Source organism: Raphanus sativus, unplaced genomic scaffold, assembly GCF_000801105.2.
Source record: "Raphanus sativus cultivar WK10039 unplaced genomic scaffold, ASM80110v3 Scaffold0367, whole genome shotgun sequence".
Lineage (NCBI taxonomy): Eukaryota > Viridiplantae > Streptophyta > Magnoliopsida > Brassicales > Brassicaceae > Raphanus > Raphanus sativus.
The window spans coordinates 1-19195 of NW_026615687.1; the positions used below are offsets into that span (position 1 = coordinate 1).

The window sequence follows — 19195 nt, forward strand, 5'->3', positions numbered from 1 at the left end:
ATTCAAGCTCAAACTTTCCACTTATTAGATTCCTAACATCCAGATAATAGAATTAAGTGTAGTGTATATTGAAGCATATCATATAGCACATATCCTTGTGATCCCTACCAGCATACTTATGATGAATGATTTACAAATTCAATAATATTGGATTTTTTTAACATAATTTGAAAATCGCCAAATTACACTCTGTTTTGTTTTCATTCAAAGTTGTTATGACATGTAAAAGAAAAAGAAAGCGAAAAATGGATTATACTCCACCAGTGCCACCTCGTTCTTTAAGCGTTAGAAACGAAGTAGAAAACCATTGCTTCCAAGCTGCATCCTTCTGTTGGTCGACCCAGGAGAGAAAAGCGCTGTCTATAAGGCAAAAGATGTTGACGTAAAGCAGCTGGTACTGGACGGGAACGTATCTGAAGTTAGCGATCTGAAGAAGCGGCCATGCTCCGCCTTCAAGAGCAAGAGCCGGTAGAAAATCTCGCTTGAGTCCTTCTTTCACTTGAGACGTGTTCTTCCCCGTGGCGTATCCCATGTACGTGAAGAACACAAGCAGGTCAATGGGGCCAAAGATAAGACCGTCCATTGCAACTTTGGCTGCCACGAAACGTGTTGACTTTGGTACGTATCGAAGCTTCAGTCTTATGAATTTATCAAGGCCTTCGTACCTGTGAACCCGCAAAATATATATAACAGTGTCATTCTTTATCAGTGTTGGTGGATATAGGTAAATGATGATTATGATAAGAAGAAGGGGAAAGAAACCAGAAGTGGCCAACAGGACCGACAAAACCAAGTCCAAAGATGCTTGTGATAGCTACTCGCTTCCAGTTGAGCTTGAAATCTGCATCTGCGTCTGTAACTTTATTTGTGTCCTGTTTTACGAAAGGAAAAATAGTGCTTGACCATGGTTGATTAACATAGTCTGGATACTTGGCCAAAAAAATCAGAGCAAATATATAACAAAACCATAAATATAAATTTTTTCTCATCTACGGAACTATAAACCATAGACGACCTTAGAGACAAATGGGAATAGCAGGTTGTGGGCCGAAATCACATGAAAAAGTACCAAATGAATCTGGTGGTTTATTGAATTTCTAAGGGTTGTTTGGCATCAAAAGACATCCCAATTGAAAAAAAAGCATCTCACTATTCCATAGAAGCAAGCAATAGTCCATCCATATATATATATATATATATATATAGCAGGATTGAACAATAAACGAAAAAGATGAATGAATCCATAGAAACATTTCTATCACTATATAAAGACCTTCTCTACTCAATTAAATACAGTTTTGCAAACAGAAAAAAAAAATGATTATTAGGTAATGTTTGAATCCATTTAGGATCTCAGCAAACAAGTAATTGCAAGAAATGTTACTAATTAAGAAATGAAGAATCGGAGAGAATCGTGTTCAATCGAGTGAATGAGACTAACAGTAAGACGAAGAAGAGGAGGAGGAGGAGGTTTGGCAGTGGAATGAGTGATGTATTGAGCGGTGACGTCTCCGAATCCCCAAAGAAAGCCGGAGCTTATCACCTGAGTTTTCAACGGATGAACGCTCAGGCATCGCTGGTACCATCTCCACACTTTCAACATTTATTATTATCGATTGCGATTGGTGACCGGATAACCACCGCCGCCGCGGGAGAGAAGCGACTTTTTTGTTTTAAGCTCTTCTTCTTCTTCTCTTGAATCCTCCTCTCTTCATTCTTTCTTTTGCTCTCGACTCGACTCGAACACTCTGAACCGAAACCTCTTTGCGTGGGTAAGAAATATTATCATACTTATTAAATGGGCTTCGGCCCATCAATGTAAAACACTTTAGCAAACAGAGTTTTTGTAATCGACGAGTTTTTTTTATGGCTGGGAACAATGAGTTTCTTTTTCTTTTTTTTTACGGCTCTTTGAATAGAATTTGCTTCTGAGCGGATCAGATTACAAGTTTTTGTAATCAGAATTTCATTATTCTGAGAATGATAATTACACTTTTAGCCAAAAAAAAAAGTAAAACCATCCAACAGTCACTTAAACATGGCTATTCATCTTCAAACCAAGCAAAAGAAAATGATGATTTTTTAAGGGATAAAGGAGTATAAATCTTTAATAGAATTCTCAAATCGCTTGATGAGTTACCGTTGTTGACAAACACACTAAATAAAAGTTATATACGGCTAACTAAAGCTAGCTTGTCTATCCAAATATATACGAAAATGTTATTTTGAAAAGAGAACACTATATTCTGATTAGCTATATAATTTGACATTGTAAACAGTGTTATTATTATACAATAAACTATATCAAACTTAGAAACTGAATTTATTTGATTAAAGAAAAGAGATCCACCAATTCAATACAATGATAAAAAATGAGCTATTATGGATTAGAACTTAGAAGATGTGGATTTAAGTCCTAGTAGAAAAACAATTGTGGAATTATGTGAAAATAATAAACAAAATTTAGATGAATTAAAACGATAGAAAGCAGAAAGAGAGTGAGAGTGAATAGAAACAGAAGAAGAGAAAAATGTATCGTCTTCTCAATTTGCATAAGAAAGTACAGATTTTGTTCACTGGTATTCTACAAACCAGTTATATGTGTTTGGTTTAATGTCTTAGGTTAACATACAGTCAGTTTGTATATAAATGAATCAAACATTTCTTTCGTATCTTAGTGTTTAAAAGTGAATCTAACATTTACCAGGAGGTTAGATGCTGCGAGTTTTACTCAAATATTATTTGTTGATGCTAGATATTTAATCATCATAAACTTTTGATTATTGGTTTGTATATATTCATATGTTTTGAAATTCTAATGTTTTTTTCTTTGCATGTCTAAGATGGGAAAGTTGAATTACAGCTGTCATTACAATGACTTCAATAGTAAGTAAATTTTTGTTGAGTTTTATTGTTTAATAAAATATCATTTGTTACAGGACCAGCCAAAAGTATTACCCCAACAAGCGGTGACCAAGCCGCAGATATTTCAATCCGCGCTGCAATAAAAGCATGACGGAAAACAACTCCCAAGCATCATAACGTTCTGATTATGGCTGGTGATATCATTTGTATGATGTTGTTAGGTTATTTCCCTTGATAGTATCGGACAGCTCGAAGAACCTCTTAACTAAGTATCTTTTTCAGTTAACTTTAAATAGTATTTTTTTCAGTTCACACTTATTTTCAGTGAAAACTTGTTCGATCCACAAATATGAGTGTTATATTTGGTGACGAGTCTACATTTCAGGATGCGTAGATTGTTGGATAATGATATCAAGTTTCTCTATGGATGTGAAGTACCCACCCACGGTTGAAACATTTGTCAGGTTCAAAACTATTTTTTTTTCTCGGCATGTCCAAACCAGTTTCTTTGGCATGGTCGAACCAGTTTCTTGTTTTTTTTTCCTTCCTCATTTAGCTAAATTTCACATTTTCCTCACTCATTTAACCAAATTTCAGCATGGGAATAACTTTTGTGTAGTTTGTTAGTATGTTGTTGAATTTGAGGTGTAGTAGCTTGAAGACATATATGGAAAAAATGTTATGTATCACACAGAGAAATACTACGGGAAGAGTAGTACATGGTGGCTTTGTTAGAGTTTGTGTGATCAAATTTGTTTTTTACGTTTGGGTGATCAAATTTCTGGTGTCACTGTGCATTAAGTTCTAACAACTAAATGAGTGTTAGAAGATTAGTTTAAATTCAAGAGGACTTAGATTGATCCTAATAAATCAGTTTGTTGTCCCTAGGGGTGGGCAAAAAACCCGAGTCGAACCAAGTCAAACCGAATCAATCCAACCGAACGGAGTCAAAACCGAACCGAACCGAGTCAAAGCCGAATTAAACTAGTTATAGTTTACTTCGGTTGGAAAAATCCTATAATCGAATTAACCAAACCGAAACCGAATCCATAAAATAACCGAAGTGCCACTCATATTGCCTATAGTATTTATATTAGATTTAAAGATAATAATCTAAAATAAATAGATTGCATTTTAATGTTTGATTTTATATTTGGTTTTACGTTTAAACACAAAGAAATTATTGATTTAGTTATATATTGAATTTACATAATTTATTTTTTATTGTCACCAAAATGATGATTTCATAACCTTGTGTTGATGTTTCAAAACATGATTTCTTTTAAAAGAAATCAACTAAGAAAATCCGATAAACTGAACTGAAACACAAACCGAACCGAATATAAACCGAATCAAAATCGATCTAAACCAAATTAAACATGGTTTACTTCAACTTGAAAATTCTTAGAACTGAATTAACCAAACCAATAAAATAACCGAAATAACCACCCCTAGTTGTCCCCGTAGAAACTCGATTGTATAAGTACACAAGTCGAAGGTTTGATGACCATTTGTTAAAAAGTTTTGTCTAGAATCTAGACATTACATGGTGGCTTTGTTAGAGTTCATGTGATCAAACTTGTTTTTTTTTTTGGGATGACCATGGACTTTATTTGGTGTTTGTATGATGAGTCTTTTGGTGAGACTGTGCGTTATGTTCTGACAACTACGAGTGTGTTAGATTAGTTTAGATTCAAGGAGTTAGATTGATCCTAATAAATCAGTTTGTTGTCCCGACTGTATATCAATACAAAATAAGGATAAGTACATAAGTCGTAGGTTTGATGACCATTTGTTAAAATGTTTTGTCTAGAATCGATATTACAAAACTTTTATACGAAGCAAACTGAAACCCAAGCGACACAAATCAACTAACAATGAATTAGCATAGATCAATATAAAATTTACAAACGGAGAGAGACGTCATTAAGCAACAGATAAAGAAGACATTTATCAAGAATGAGGATTATGATACTCTTTTAAGGGACTCTTGGTAGTGTTATCTGTTTTAACTGTCTAATGTTGATTCGACCGACACATAATTAGAAGATTGATACATTTTGTCTTCGAAACATTTATAAAGTAATAAAATTGGAACTTGATGTGAAACAGAGGAAAGGGTGGTCATCAGATAGGAGCGAAAGACTATGCTGAATAGATGTAATCATGTAAGTTCATCTGAACTATGCGTTTTCAATCCTCACTTGACCCTTTCCAAACAAAGGATAATCGATCAAAACAGATTCAAACCAAAACAAAATCGATTTTTGACTTTAGTAAATAACAAACATATCGGCCTCATAGAGAAGATTAGATTTTATCAACAAGGATTAATTCAGACATATGCTTGTCAAAAAAATTTATATCATCGGCTAATAATAACTAAAAGAAGAAATTGAGAAAATTGAGGACTCAGAATATGGGTGGTGATATAACAGAATGGTCGTCAAATAGGTTTTTTTACAGCCTATGTTACGACGAACGAGACCTTAATATCAATCGTCACTGTCCACAAACCAAGAAAAACAATAGAGAGCAAAGTAGTAACAAGGCAAAGATCGAAAAAATCCTAAGAAAACTTGACACTGATTGTTAAGTTGAACTTTCTTGTGCTTTTTATACAGACAACAATTTGGGAGCTAGGGTTTTTGAGTAACAAACAACGTGTTGTTCCTAAAAGGTTTCTTTAAACTACACGCTGTAAGTAAATAAACACACGCTGTTTAGTGTCTCTAATCGCACCTCCAACAAAATAGATATGGCTCCATCGGCCTTTTATGGGCCAATTAGCCCGGTTTGGCTAATTAACCCATTTCATTAATATCAATACAAATTATTGCATTACTTACTAATAACAATGAAACTAATAATTGAATTTGTTCCTTAAATTGTTATTTAGATAACTTTTTTGTTACAAAGTATACATAACTCGAATATAATAAGTTGACGAGCACATCATAAGTTGTCATTATTCATCATCATCGTTGTATGCATTGAATTTGTAACTGATATAAATTCAAAATTGGTATTTTTATTGGATAATCTGATTTATATATATGTACCTTATTTAAATTTTGGGTAATCGGATAGTTAGTTTAGTTTCTTGGATAGTTGGATGTAGAAATTCCACTTAATTAGTACAAGAAATTAAAAACTCTCTCCAAGTTCTTCAAATATTAAATATGATAATTCCAAAATTCATATATAAGAGAAAAATTCAAAAATAAAAAAACATATTAATCACCAAGACTAGATAAAATTAAAGAAAAACAAGGAAGAAACTAACAAGAAGCCTAAAGAGATACGACTCGATCCCAACGAAGAAGCTTTTGACATAGTAGCATCCCAAGCGTACGCCATCGTAGACCAACGATAGATTCCGTCTTCTCTAGCTTCCCAGTGTTCGCCAGTTCGAACATCAAACACTTGGTGATGCTTGAAATCATGTCCTTGCCATAGATGACACCAGTTATCATTGATTTCGTAAAGCCTCATGAAATATTCTTCATAACGAAGTTTGTAAAGCAAATTGTAAGCTCCTCCGGGATGCACCCTATGGTATCCCATATCTTCTTTCGCGGATTTGCAGTGGACTATGAGATCCTTTTGGTTAGGCAGGGAGTTTCTGATCAACACGTTTCCCGTGTCGGACAAGGCTGTGTTACTCATCATCATGATGACAGTAAGGACAAAAACGAAACGGAGAAGCCATAGTCGATTCATCGAATGCTTTTTGGTTTTTAACTAACGGTTGTCAAATAATATATAAAGTGTATAAGTCATAGTCCTACTAGTTAAAGGAAACACCAAACATTATCTCAGTTTAGGATATTTAGTTTTTCCTTCTTTTTCGGTAGCAAATTAATGATAATTCTAAAAACTATTATAAGAGGGAGATAACCAAGGAATATATATGCATCAGCATCACGCGAGAGAATATATATCTACAAAATATGTGTGTTTATTATATGTTTTAAAATAACTTACAAGTATCATTTAAAACAAAACAAACAATAAGCTTAAGAATTCCTTGACTTGTTGAATCACTCTCACGCGTCCTAAGATATTTAAATTTCTCCACTGAGTACAGTGTTTTCACCCACCTTACAAGCTATCAGAATTCATTCTTGCTAAGAAAAAACAATTATGAGGGAATGCCTCATACAACAACACGTACTAGTACATCCACTAAACCTAATCCGCAATAAGATAATTCTCAAATTTTCCAAACTAGAATTTATCCTAAAACTCTACAAAGTCTTTCAGAAAATTTCCACCATGGAGTTTTCTCTTCATCAAGGTAAATCTTCAGCTTAAATAACATATCTAGATCAGCTCCAGCTTAACTCCAACTCCAATCTTCAATATCATGGCCCACTGAGACCATTTTGGCTATGCAAGAAGGTTTCTGATCATCTAACAGAAGGCTTTGCAATATCATGGACCTAAATGAATATATCGTACAGCTTTACTTGAGAGTAGGAAAAGCACAAATGGAGTTAGTCTGGAGAACAAACCACTTCTAGAACACGATTGCTTTTCTAATGCTTGAACATCACATGAATTAACTGAATCCAAAAGAAAAAAGACATTGAAAGAGAAAAGATTTGAGAATCTGTTTGTTTTCTTTTTGTGCAAAGGACTAAAATCTTCTGCTTCTTTCAACTCCTACTACTTCTACTTCTTTCTGGAGCCATTCTCATATCAAGTGTTGACAGAACTTGCGGCATTGACATTCCTCCTGACACTACGATCTCTGTAGATAAAAAAGAAATTACACTCCAAAGATCAGAACATAAACACTTTCCTAAAAAAATTAACAATGAAATCAATTGGTCTATTCTCCTCACCTATGCCTTCTCTTACAGAGAGGTTTGGTCTGATCACATCCTTTGTACTTACAAGGAATACATCCCCAATGTAAAGGTGATTGGTAGGCACATACACACAGCAAAGCTCCTCTTCATCCGTGTAAGTCTGCAATGATTCTGAATACATTTTAGAACTATCTTTCCAGAAACAAGGTTTAAGAGTTTCTTGTAACAGACAGACCTGGAGAACAAGGGTGGATGTGATGAACCCAATCGCGTATTCACCAATACGGGGATGCCTTATAATGGCGACTTCTTTGAAAGCCTGAGTGTTTTGATCTGGAACATGGGTTAAGAATGAGAAGAAGTTACATATAAAACAATCAAGACTCCCACTCCCACCAACAAAAAAAAAAAAAGATACCTGGTGAAATGGCAGTGCTGATTTGCTTGGAGGCATTGTAGATGTGGCGAACGAAGGGCATGCGCTTGATAAACCACTCTCCCAAGTTGAGAACCGAAGTCCCCAGCCACGACGACATGAACACTCCGACCAAGAAGATGAACGTAATAGAGGTGATAAACCCAAGTCCTGGAAATAAAAAAGCAACATGAACCATTTTGTCCCTATACGAAGGAAGAAAGGAAGCAGCTCTCACCAAAGATGTCGATTCCGAGTTGAGCATAGATAGGGGAGAAGAAACCATCAACGAAATGAATGAACCACCACGTCACATAGAAAGTGATGGCCATTGGAAGCAGGATAACACTGCAAAAAAAAAAAACGATTTTTAAGGAGTGTCAGAACTTTTGTGGAATTACATTAAGCAAGCAATCAAGAAAGGAAACGAGAAAAAAAGAGCGTTGGCCCTTACCATCCAGTCATGAACTTCTTAGATGCCCAGCTTCTTATCAGCTTGTAAAACGTCTTAAAGATACAAACATTTAAAAAAAAAATCCATCAAAAATAAATTGAAATTATCTCAAAACAGATCCTTTATTCCAAAATCTACAATCTCGACAACGCAATTGAAGATTGGGGCAGTAATAATCCCAACAAAACAAGAGATAGAAATCGCAATCGAAACCCTAAATCGGCAGCACAAACCCTAAGGCAGAGATAAAAAGGAGGGGATAAGTGATAATAACCTCCTGACCAGCGTGGTGAGAGGAGGAAGAGGAAGGAGAGGGTTTAGGTGTAGAAGAAGAAGAAGAAGAATCGTGATCATCATCATCGGGGGAGTGAGCGACTGGGATCAGAAGCTCCCGATCTCTGTTTGCCATCGCGATCCCCGGTTTCGCGTCGCCCATATACATATACAGTGACAAGGAGAAGGATTCGAAACCCCTCCTACCAGCACTCTGCAATAGAGAGAAAGGAAGGAAGGAAGGTTCAACTATGTATTAAGGAAATTTCCCTCAGCTGATTCTCTCTCTCTCTTCTTATTCCACGGTCAGAGAGAGGAACAATCTGTTTCTGAAATTTGTTATTAATAATTTAATTTAATTTGATTTTTTTGTATAAACTTCTAATTATATGTGTTTATTTGTAAATATAATGATATATGTCTCCATATCTGTGCCTCTGATATTATAAAAAGGATGCGGATGTACCTACTTATTTTAATTATCAGTATCAGAAAGGAAAGCTAATTATTTAATTATCAATAATTCATTTTCGATATTTATTTTGACTATCCTTTTAGATATTTTTAAGTAAATAAATGGTGGTGTCATTGTTATAAATTTGTATATATGTTTGGATGAGGGTATCTCACATGCATAATTGACTTATTTGTTGAAGACAGACAACTGCGATGAAAACAGCAATGAAAATTCTTCTAATCATTCACCTTCACATGGACAATGCGTTATCAACAACATGAAAACTTCCAATCATTCACCCTCACATGGATAATGTGTAACACCCTTAACATTTTGGATATTTTCGGATATATATAATGGTTTACTCGATATTATATACATTTTAGGATAAATATTGTGTAATCAAACCTTTGCTAGAGTCTCTCATATCAGACTCTTTTTATTTTTCTCATATTTTTCTTCATTTTTGAATTTAGGAGAAACTACAATTTGGCTTGCGTCTTGTCAGGTCGAAGCTAGAAGCTCCCTCCTCCTCAAAAAGTCCAAAAGCTTTAGTAGAAATGGTAAAATCTTGCTAAGAAAAGAGTGAGAACCACGAGCTTCAATTCAAACCTTGTGGGTTTTTACACCATACGCTTCTTGTTTGTCATGTTATGTGCATAATTAATGTCCACTATTTCGTAAGTGAAGAAGAACAACAAAGACATCATTTAAAGATATTATAAAACATGTACGATTGAGATATAGTTATTTTTTTCAAAATTTTAAACCCCTTACACGTTAGGGACTTCTCTATCCGAGGAATAAACCCGGAAGGAAGGGTGTGAGAGCACATTGAACAATTCTACTATGCTTTCATTCCTTGTCCCTAGCTACACTCTTATGTCCTCTGTAGTTGTTATCACCGCCCATAGATTTTCATGATACATTTCTATCTTTGGCGCTTCGAAAACCGTTCAACTTCTCTAGCTTCTCCAAGTAGGATAACTTTTTCGGCGTAACACTTGGGGGTGTGGTAGGTTTATCACTCCAACCCATGAAATCGAACAAGGTCTTGGAATGCTGCCGGTCAAGCCTCTCGGTTTCTTCTCCCGAGTTAGAAGACCCCGGTGACTCTGAATCCGTCTCCGTTCTCCCACCATCTGATGTCTCTTCAGCCAATAAAGCTTGCTTTACTGCCAAAGAATCTGTGTAAAGAACATCTTCTATCCTTGACATCACCGTGTAAGCCAAGCTCTCTAGTATCCTCGAGTAACTCTCCAACACCGCTTGTCCAACGTCCTGTATTCATTAATTTAATCAATCAATAGTTAATCTATCATTTTAATTATAAACCTAAAATTTATGTGTTATTTCTTGTTATCTAAGTCGTCTGCACTAGATGATGGACTAATTAATTGATTGATACACTGCTTAATTTGCATTTACCTTGTTAAACTGAATCTTGGAGATGTCAAGGGAAGACTGAGGAAGGCCAGGAAATTTCTGTTTGAGGAAGATCAAGATCGTCTCTGCTCTCTCTTCGAACAACTCTCTTTTCTCCAAGCTAACACCTGATCCCCAAGGAGATTTGCTGTCTTTTACGTGAAGCTTCCTCTTCCAAATCACAACAGATGCCTCAATCTTATTCTTCAAATCCAACACTTTGTGCTCTGTCGACAAGTCCGTCATGGACAAGAACTGCGCTGGATCAAACCACTCCTCCGTTATGCTCTTGTAGATCGAATCTCCAAGACTGGCTCTTCCGTTCTATCAACATAAAACAAAATCACACAAGTTGTAAAATTTTCTTTTTTCAATCTGAATAAATTTAACATTCTTTCAAAAAAAAAATGTATATAACACACAAAGGGAGAAATGAAATACAATAGTATCAATGAATGTTTACCTTTGGGAGAGAGTCGATGTAGCTCTCCGGTATAGCCATTTCAGAGAGGACTTGAGCATTAATGGCCATTGCAGCTTTTTGAACCTGTGTGACTGAATCTTTTTGGAAGTAAAGCATTCTCCGAGCCGGGTCAGATAAACCGCCGGGAGGAACTTTCACCGGAGGGAGCCACCATTTGTCGTTTGACCTAGCATTGCTCGCTTGTTTCCCTTCTTCTGAATCTCTTGACACATAATAAAACTCGTTGTGTCCTTTGAAATTGTCAAGTGTATCCTGAACATGTTTTCAACACCATTAATCCTCATTATAAGGTAGCTCTTTCACTAACTACTATATTTATGTCGGATTATCAACAATAGAAAATGAAATATATTAAAACTTGTATTATTTATTTTCTAAATTTCTTAAGGTGTTCTTTTGTGATAAAAAAATAAGTTTAAACTTGACTACACAAATGGAAACCCTTACGATGAGCATGGTGTCGAGTTTTCGAAGGGCTGGGATGTTCATGAGAAGATCACCTCTTTGTCTTGTCACCATAATCTACACAAAATCATTAAACATTATAATATGTATAAAGAAGTATAAATGATAAACTTCCTTCGGGAAGATTCAAACCTCGGTGCAAACTCCATCTTTGCTCGTTTGCTGAGAAGGAACAAACTCGACGATGTGTTCGGTCACGGACAACAACCAATCGATCTCTTTCTTCCACCTAGCTTGTCTATCTTGTGGCATTGGTTGTAGTTTTGTTTGTTCCCCGAATATAGACGCTGAAAATTAATCGAACCATAATAGGAAACTTAAGGAAATCAAACAAAACCCTTATAGCTTACTTGCGAACGAAGAAACTAGGAATGTTAAAGAAAAAGACATACCAGCCAGATTTGTGATGGCGTTTGAAAGAGCCAGAGCAGAAGATACTCCTTTTCCGCCACCGGACATATCTTCTCCAAGTAGTAGTTTTGCAAACCTGTCCTTCATCATATCCGTATCTGCCATACTTATGTCATTATTAGGGTTTCTCTAACAAATGTTAAGGGCGACATATGTCAAGAACCAGTCTTGTACATAGTCGATGAAACATTTTTCTATAACCCTCAAATTTTCAAGACTTTATATACATAATTATATGCCTCCAAGTTGTTCAAATATGCCTCCAAGTTGTTTAAGACAAAACTTTATTAGAATTCTTACTGAATTATCTATAATCTCCTAAATCTTTTCATCCTTCCTACGTGACTACGTCAGCCCATAAACTCCTCGATTAACATTAACAAAAAGCAAGTTATTGGGAAAAAAAACTTTCACCTGCTTGTTGTCTGTCGGGTCGTTTTCCCGGTCGAGTAAGAGGGGAAATCATTTGAGGAATGCTCTCAACGGGGCTTTCTGATAAGCTATTGGAGTTTTGACTTTCAGGCGTGTTGGACTCGACAAGATGTGAATCTCCGTTATCCACAACAGGTGTTTGAGATTGTTGTTGTTTTGTCGAGGATGAATTAAACATTCTTTTGAAACTGAACGATTTTGAAGCGCTTAGTCCTCGTTCCAACGCTGCCACCATGGTACGACAACGTTCGCTTGTTTTCTTGCCTCCCAAGTTAAAACCCGTTTTGCCTTTAAGATCCAACTGATCTAAGAGATGACATAACTTTTAGAAAATGTATAGTAGGTTTTTTGTGGAATACATCATTAAACAAAAAATCTCTTTTGGTTTTGAAGTGAAACAGAATTGTTAAGAACAAACGTCTGTCTTGGATTTAAGGATTAAAAACATTTCAAATATAAGAAATTAGTAAATCAAACGTTAGGAAATTAGCTACTTTTAGGATTTGTTTCACTCTGTTTCGTGTTAAAAATAAATTGATGGTTTGTGGTAAAAGTGACGTTCCAGGAAGAACGGAAAAGACAATAAAAATCCACAACTGATTCAACTTTCTCATGGGAGATCTACCACTCATCGAATAAACTATTTTGGCATCCTCCAAATTTTGTCATTCCTTAATCGCTATTTAAATTAGTTTCAAACTAGAATTACTTTGAGTTTATATAACTAAAAACACCGTGAAGTCACAAATGAAATAAATAAGCTTGAATATAACTTTTTCTTTCTACAACAAATTTACAAACTAGAAATTAAGAAACAAAATTCGGCAAACTTAGCTCTTATCCAAATGGTTCAGTCGGATATGACTAACTCCATGTATACATGACCCACAGTTACTCCATTTAAGCTTTTCTTAACGAATCATCCATTAATATAGGACTAAAGTTACTTACATTGATTAGGTGAGTTTGATAGTACAAACAGAGGTAGCTCAACTAAGGAATCAACATCAACATTTCTCAATTTGGGTATAAACAGAAAAGGATAGTTAAGCAGGGCATGAATGTCATATAGAAGTTTTTGGAGCAATGGAGCTCACTGCACTTGCCACTAATGTTGAGCAGTGAGATAAAAGATTGGGAGAAACTGCATTCTAGAATAGCAGTTCCATGAGTTGTATCTCATGATACCATTTGTAGGGTCATTAAACATCCAACCACGTCCACCATTTGTTATTTTTAATAGAATGGTGTCAAAAAATTAGTTGAAATGAAATGGTTTATGAATTTATTCTTGTGAAAAGATTGTCGAAAGAAAAAAAAATAAAAAATGAATAACTTCATATATATACACAAAACGGGATTGAGAATTTTGGGGCCTCAAAAAAATTTTGGTCTAATATATATCTAAAATTATGAAAAATCAAATTAAAGTAAGCAGTAAAAGCATATTCATTTTCACTCCATATTTTACTCTAAAATGATGTAAAAAAGAGTAATGAACAGAAAAAAACATTATTTTATAAATGGGTAAACTTTAATTTTTTCTTGTTCATTACTCTGTTTTTGAATAAAATATAGAGTATGGATGAAGATATCCTAAACAACAAGCTGAAACATATATTTAAAACACTTAATCAATTGTGCTAATATATTGTCGAGAATAATTCTCCACTTGAATATATAATTTCAATTAGAATCTGAAGCACATCAAACATGTGCTTTTACTCAAGACCGGCTCTGTACAATTAAATGATGAATCTCCCATGATCCACAGGCGGGTTTGTTTGCTATTTCCTTATAAGCAAGCAAAAGCAGAAAAGGAAAAGAGCATTACTGGGAAAATGTATTTCAGCAAAAAAAAAATGTAGCTTTCATTGGTTTGCATCCATAAAAACATATTATCTTACTTGTTATTATTTTTTTTCTTGCTAACTATCCTTCTAATTGTTTGTTAGGAAACAAATAAACGAATATGAAATTGTTGCATGTTATTTTTTTGTTAAAGAAAATTGTTGCATGGTTTGAGTAGATAATAGTATAATACTAAAGGAAGAAAAAGGAGCCGCAAAGGAATTGGTCACACAGCTGTAAATTAGCAAATCATAACTGAACGATCTCCTCCCAGTCAAACTCTCCACGTCTTGCCAAAGACATTTCGTGACGTGTTGTCTTCAGCTCATTTGCGATCCCCTTATTTCCAAAAATGCAAACCTGATTTTTGAACGTCTAGATCGATTATTATCGATTAATTATGCTATTACAATGATGAGAATATTACAAAGACGATTATACAGCCGACAATTCTACCACCCTGTGAGAATATACGCCTGACTGCACCACTCTGAGCCGTCCTATGAGATCCATGTTCGATGTTATGCTCTGCATCAAGCTGAAGATCTCCTGTAATATGTTTCTCCATAATCTGCATAATTTGATATTTTCTGGAGTTTGAACCTCAGACCTCTGGATGTAGAAGTAATTGAACCCTTAGTCAAACCACTAGATCAAAGAAGCTTCTACCAAAAATTATAGTAATTACTTAGACAAAAGACGACAAAATAGAACCCCAAATAGCAAGTTTATCCATTGCGGTTCCTTCGCATCGTTGCACTCTTCACATGTGCGACTCCCGTTGTTATTTTCTCCGTCACAGCAAAACACTTCCAAGTAATTACTGTTCATATTTTTTCTTTATCATCTGACTACATGCATTATTATGATTACGATAACAATACGATTAACCAATGATGATGAAATTTATTAGAACTTTAAAACCTAAGAGACATGTACTTACTACTGAAGGATTCAAAAGAGAAACTAGAAGCAAACTCAAACAAAACAGAAATATCATTTTCTAATACGTACAAATTTCGAAAGCATACAAGTTCTATAAAACTATCAAGTTTCATCATATAAAATATTTTTTAAAGGAAGTGAAAGTAGTGAGAATTCATCCAAAATACACGTACTCCCAACGATAAAAATTATACAAACTTTTGCAGTAACAATCTAGACTCTAGTTGTCGACCTACAAGTGGTGTTGGTAAGACCCAAACATCTGATTTAGAAAGCTCATAATGTGAACTTGAACTAAAGTCTAATAAACGCGAGTAAAATATCAATTACATAGCCATGACATGCATGCTAAATATAGCGACTTTTTTTTTACAAAAAAAATAAATATAGCGACATTTGTTAATTAATTCTCGAAGCAAAAAGAATACTTTCTCCTACCAGTTGTATGATGGTTTCACCGTAGCTCATAGGCTAAAACTGTTTATCACCTTACAATTACCACAACAACTACACATCCAAAAGAAAGCGTATCCAATCTATAACTAAAAGCTACACTTTCCCCTCACAGAAGTATTCATTTACGATATCTTTAATAAATACATTGAGATATTGATTATTATTATAGTCATTTTTATTGGTTTATGTAGCGATGAAGACTAGACACGAATACAGAAGACAAGCATTGAAGCAATGAATATTCGACATTATTTTTAGTGCAACTATATCTTCAAAAAAATTGATGACATAAGGGACGAGAGAGAAATGGTGAATGTAGACGTGACGGGTTTAAAATGGACAAAACTTTGGCAAAAAAAAATTGGACAAAACTAAACGCAAAGCGTAGAGGCTACGTGGCGCTATCTTAGTAGTCAATGGATGTTCTATTTGTAGATATACGGGTATGAGTACGTCAACGTACATGTCGGCCCGTATTTCTTTCAACAAAAAGGTATTTTGGATTTTATGATTTATAGTTTCCTTGGATTAAGTTAAGCACAAACTTGTAAGAGTAGCTAGTATTTGTTTATAGCCGAAGTTATGAATAAAATTTGGTCTGTTTAAAATATCTTATGATTTAACCATTTAAGTTATCGATTCCGAATTGATCTAGTATCCTAGGAGTATTTTTCAGTCCAAATATTATAGGTCGTACTTATTCAGAGACAATTTCACTGAAGCGGATATTGGTCTAATATATCAAAATACGTTGTCTTAAGACGATAAAGTTTACGAACATAACCAGTTTGCAATGCGTGTAGTGTAATGGTAAACATGTTTTCTTTGTTATCACAAACCCACCCCCCCCCCCCCCCCCCCCAAAAAAAATTGAAACATTAGAAACAAAAAAAAATATTGAAACGAAGACATGAGGCAGAGAGGGAGAGAAAGGTCCACGAAGAAAACTTTAAAGATGAGGAAAAGCGTCGTTATTGGCGGAAAGATAAAAAGGTTGCTTTAAACTCAGAAACGTTGACATGTGGCAGCATGTGAAGACAACCCGCCGCTTAAACAACGAATGGTGACGAAAGGCTTTTTTTTTTTTTTTTGGTAAACTGTGACGAAAGGCTTCTTGTTTGCAAATTGCATGTGCCTACCAATCTCTCTCTATCTACTATTTTTGGTTCCTCCTACAAAAATATGGTGAATTAGCTGGGTAACTATAGTGGAATATGTAAAACTTTAGTGTTGGTGATATGGTAATTTATCTCAAAAGTTAGCTAAAACTTAAATAGAATAGAAACATGCAAACAGAAACCACCACTGTAACCATAATTTGTCGGAAACACTCAATCGAAACTCTTCCTCGCAAATATCGTCGCATACGATTTTTCTCTTTGACCCATCAACTAATTACCTCTTTTATAGTCTGTCTTAACGTTCCCCCCCCCCCCCCCCCCCCCATAAATCGGTTTCTCTGTCTTCGGAAGCGTCACACTGGTTCAATCAAACGCGTCTGGGAGCATCTAGTTGTGGAAAATTCACCAGTTTGTGCTAAGGTGGACCTAATAGCATATATGAGCTTGGGTCCGAAAAAATGTGTCAACATTAAAGCTAGTAAAAGGTGAACAAGTTTTTCTCGATATGCCAGCATCCTGCTCGAACCCGTTTCTCATAAGCTCAACGTGGACGAGTCCTTCACGCCAGTAAAACATAAGAAATCAAATCTGGAACCAGAATTGATGGCTGTAAATGACTAGGTGGAGATACTTCTGACGAACATTTCAATATTTTTACCCAAACACATGTTATCATCATACTAAAGAAAACTATATGAACGCAATACATCACTGATCATAATTAGATTGAATTGGATGGATACTTTTTTTTTACAACAATAGCTAATAAATAAATAAAATAACCTGTCAGTTTGGATAACCATATCATATCATAGACACGCAATCAACATAAAAAGTAAAATTTTCAGTAAAATATAGCGTACTTTTGGTATATGCATGATTTTGAAATTATTGATGAAAATTTTAATTCATCGAAATTTTTCTATATGGATAGTGAATGATAATCATTCTCAAATCTCAGTGATATGGATACTATACTTTTCAAAAATGAATTGTCTAAATTTAAATTTGACGAATTCTAAATATCTTATTTGAACTATATTAGAATAGTTTTAGATCAAATATCAGAATGCATATTTATTTTCCTACTCTCGTATAATTTATTTTGAAAATATTTGCGCATACCTGATCAGTTCGATAAACACAATTTACGTTTCAAGCATTGACTTGTGCATTTAATATATTTACATAAAACGTCAAAATAATCAAAATAGCACTGATAACAACTTAAATAGATTCTTAATAACATTTATTTTTAGATAATTTAAAATGTTATATTTATAATAATTTAGTTAAAATAAGCAATTATCAGTCTCCAAAACTATCTGTTTCTCTCATTCTTTATATATTTTTTCTATTTTCAAATACTTAACATATCTCATATCGCAAATTTCTCCCTTTCAAATTTTATCCATAGGGGATATATATATATATATATATATATATATATATTTGAATTAAAAAATACCACTAGATTTTGAATGCGACGATTTTAAGTGCATAAACCATTTTCTGATTAACAAGATTTGTATGTAGCACAAACTTTATGTTTCGTATGATTTATGTATATAAAAGTTACTTACACAATTGAATGTTTTAGGTTAAAAATCCATCTATATAACTCGTTTTAAATTAATTTTATTTTAGATATTATAAATTGTAATTAATTAATTTAGCAAATATATTATTCATTGAGTATGTCTATTTATCTGACAAAAAATATGCATGCCATAAAACATTTAATCATAAATTATATAAGCTTATATTATTTCTTGTATATAACTACTTAATTTATTTATATATTATAAAATAAGTAGTATAATTTATTTACCTACATTAATTATTTATTTTAGTAATTTAATTTCACTTATGAATTTTATATAAGTTATCATAACTTTTCACAAAAATATATCATAATTGAATGTATTGATCATTTACAATACTCCCTCCGTTTCTAAATAGATGATGTTTTAGGAGTTTTTGATGTTTCAAAATAGTTAATGTTTTAGTATATCAATGTATTTTTTAATTTTATCAAAAACTGTGTAATCAATGATAAAATGTAATCTATTTGTGATTGGGTGAACAATTTTATTTAATATTTTAATGATATTTTTTAGATTAAAAAACAAAAGTTCTAATAATCGTGCACAATCATAAAACTTCGTCTATTTAAAACAGAGGGAATAATATTTTACTATTTGCTACAAATTTGTTTGATTGTTTAAAAAAGTAAAGATTCTTAAAATCAGTTATAATAAAAATATTTGATAATATTACTTTAAAATATATTTACTATTTGATGGATTTAAAAATATCTGTTA

General features: G+C 33.8%; 3 protein-coding genes and 2 non-coding genes across 5 annotated transcripts; all 5 read right to left on the reverse strand.

The window, feature by feature from the left end:
* Window positions 1-126: 126 nt before the first annotated feature.
* On the reverse strand, window positions 127-1751 carry LOC108857512 (uncharacterized). The gene is made up of 3 exons (XM_018631505.2): window positions 1442-1751; window positions 763-872; window positions 127-665 (listed from the first exon to the last, which is right to left on the reverse strand). Exons 1-3 carry the CDS (start codon window positions 1601-1603, stop codon window positions 251-253), a joined length of 687 nt encoding a protein of 228 aa, XP_018487007.2. The 5' UTR covers window positions 1604-1751; the 3' UTR covers window positions 127-250.
* Window positions 1752-4984: 3233 nt separating this feature from the next.
* LOC130501990 (small nucleolar RNA snR60/Z15/Z230/Z193/J17) lies at window positions 4985-5078 on the reverse strand. The gene has a single exon (XR_008939985.1). It is a non-coding gene; the product is annotated as a small nucleolar RNA snR60/Z15/Z230/Z193/J17 (small nucleolar RNA).
* A 195-nt stretch (window positions 5079-5273) lies between these two features.
* Window positions 5274-5376, reverse strand: LOC130501991 (small nucleolar RNA Z43). Its single transcript, XR_008939986.1, has one exon. It is a non-coding gene; the product is annotated as a small nucleolar RNA Z43 (small nucleolar RNA).
* A 2009-nt stretch (window positions 5377-7385) lies between these two features.
* LOC130501988 (protein LIKE COV 1-like) lies at window positions 7386-9146 on the reverse strand. Its single transcript, XM_056996801.1, has 7 exons — window positions 8826-9146; window positions 8552-8604; window positions 8336-8445; window positions 8101-8268; window positions 7918-8015; window positions 7716-7842; window positions 7386-7621 (listed from the first exon to the last, which is right to left on the reverse strand). The coding sequence occupies exons 1-7, from the start codon at window positions 8991-8993 to the stop codon at window positions 7527-7529; spliced, it is 819 nt and encodes a 272-aa protein (XP_056852781.1). The 5' UTR covers window positions 8994-9146; the 3' UTR covers window positions 7386-7526.
* An 850-nt stretch (window positions 9147-9996) lies between these two features.
* Window positions 9997-12867, reverse strand: LOC130501987 (rho guanine nucleotide exchange factor 8-like). The gene is made up of 7 exons (XM_056996800.1): window positions 12481-12867; window positions 12048-12164; window positions 11788-11942; window positions 11638-11712; window positions 11170-11442; window positions 10710-11030; window positions 9997-10562 (listed from the first exon to the last, which is right to left on the reverse strand). The coding sequence occupies exons 1-7, from the start codon at window positions 12731-12733 to the stop codon at window positions 10200-10202; spliced, it is 1557 nt and encodes a 518-aa protein (XP_056852780.1). The 5' UTR covers window positions 12734-12867; the 3' UTR covers window positions 9997-10199.
* Window positions 12868-19195: the final 6328 nt, after the last annotated feature.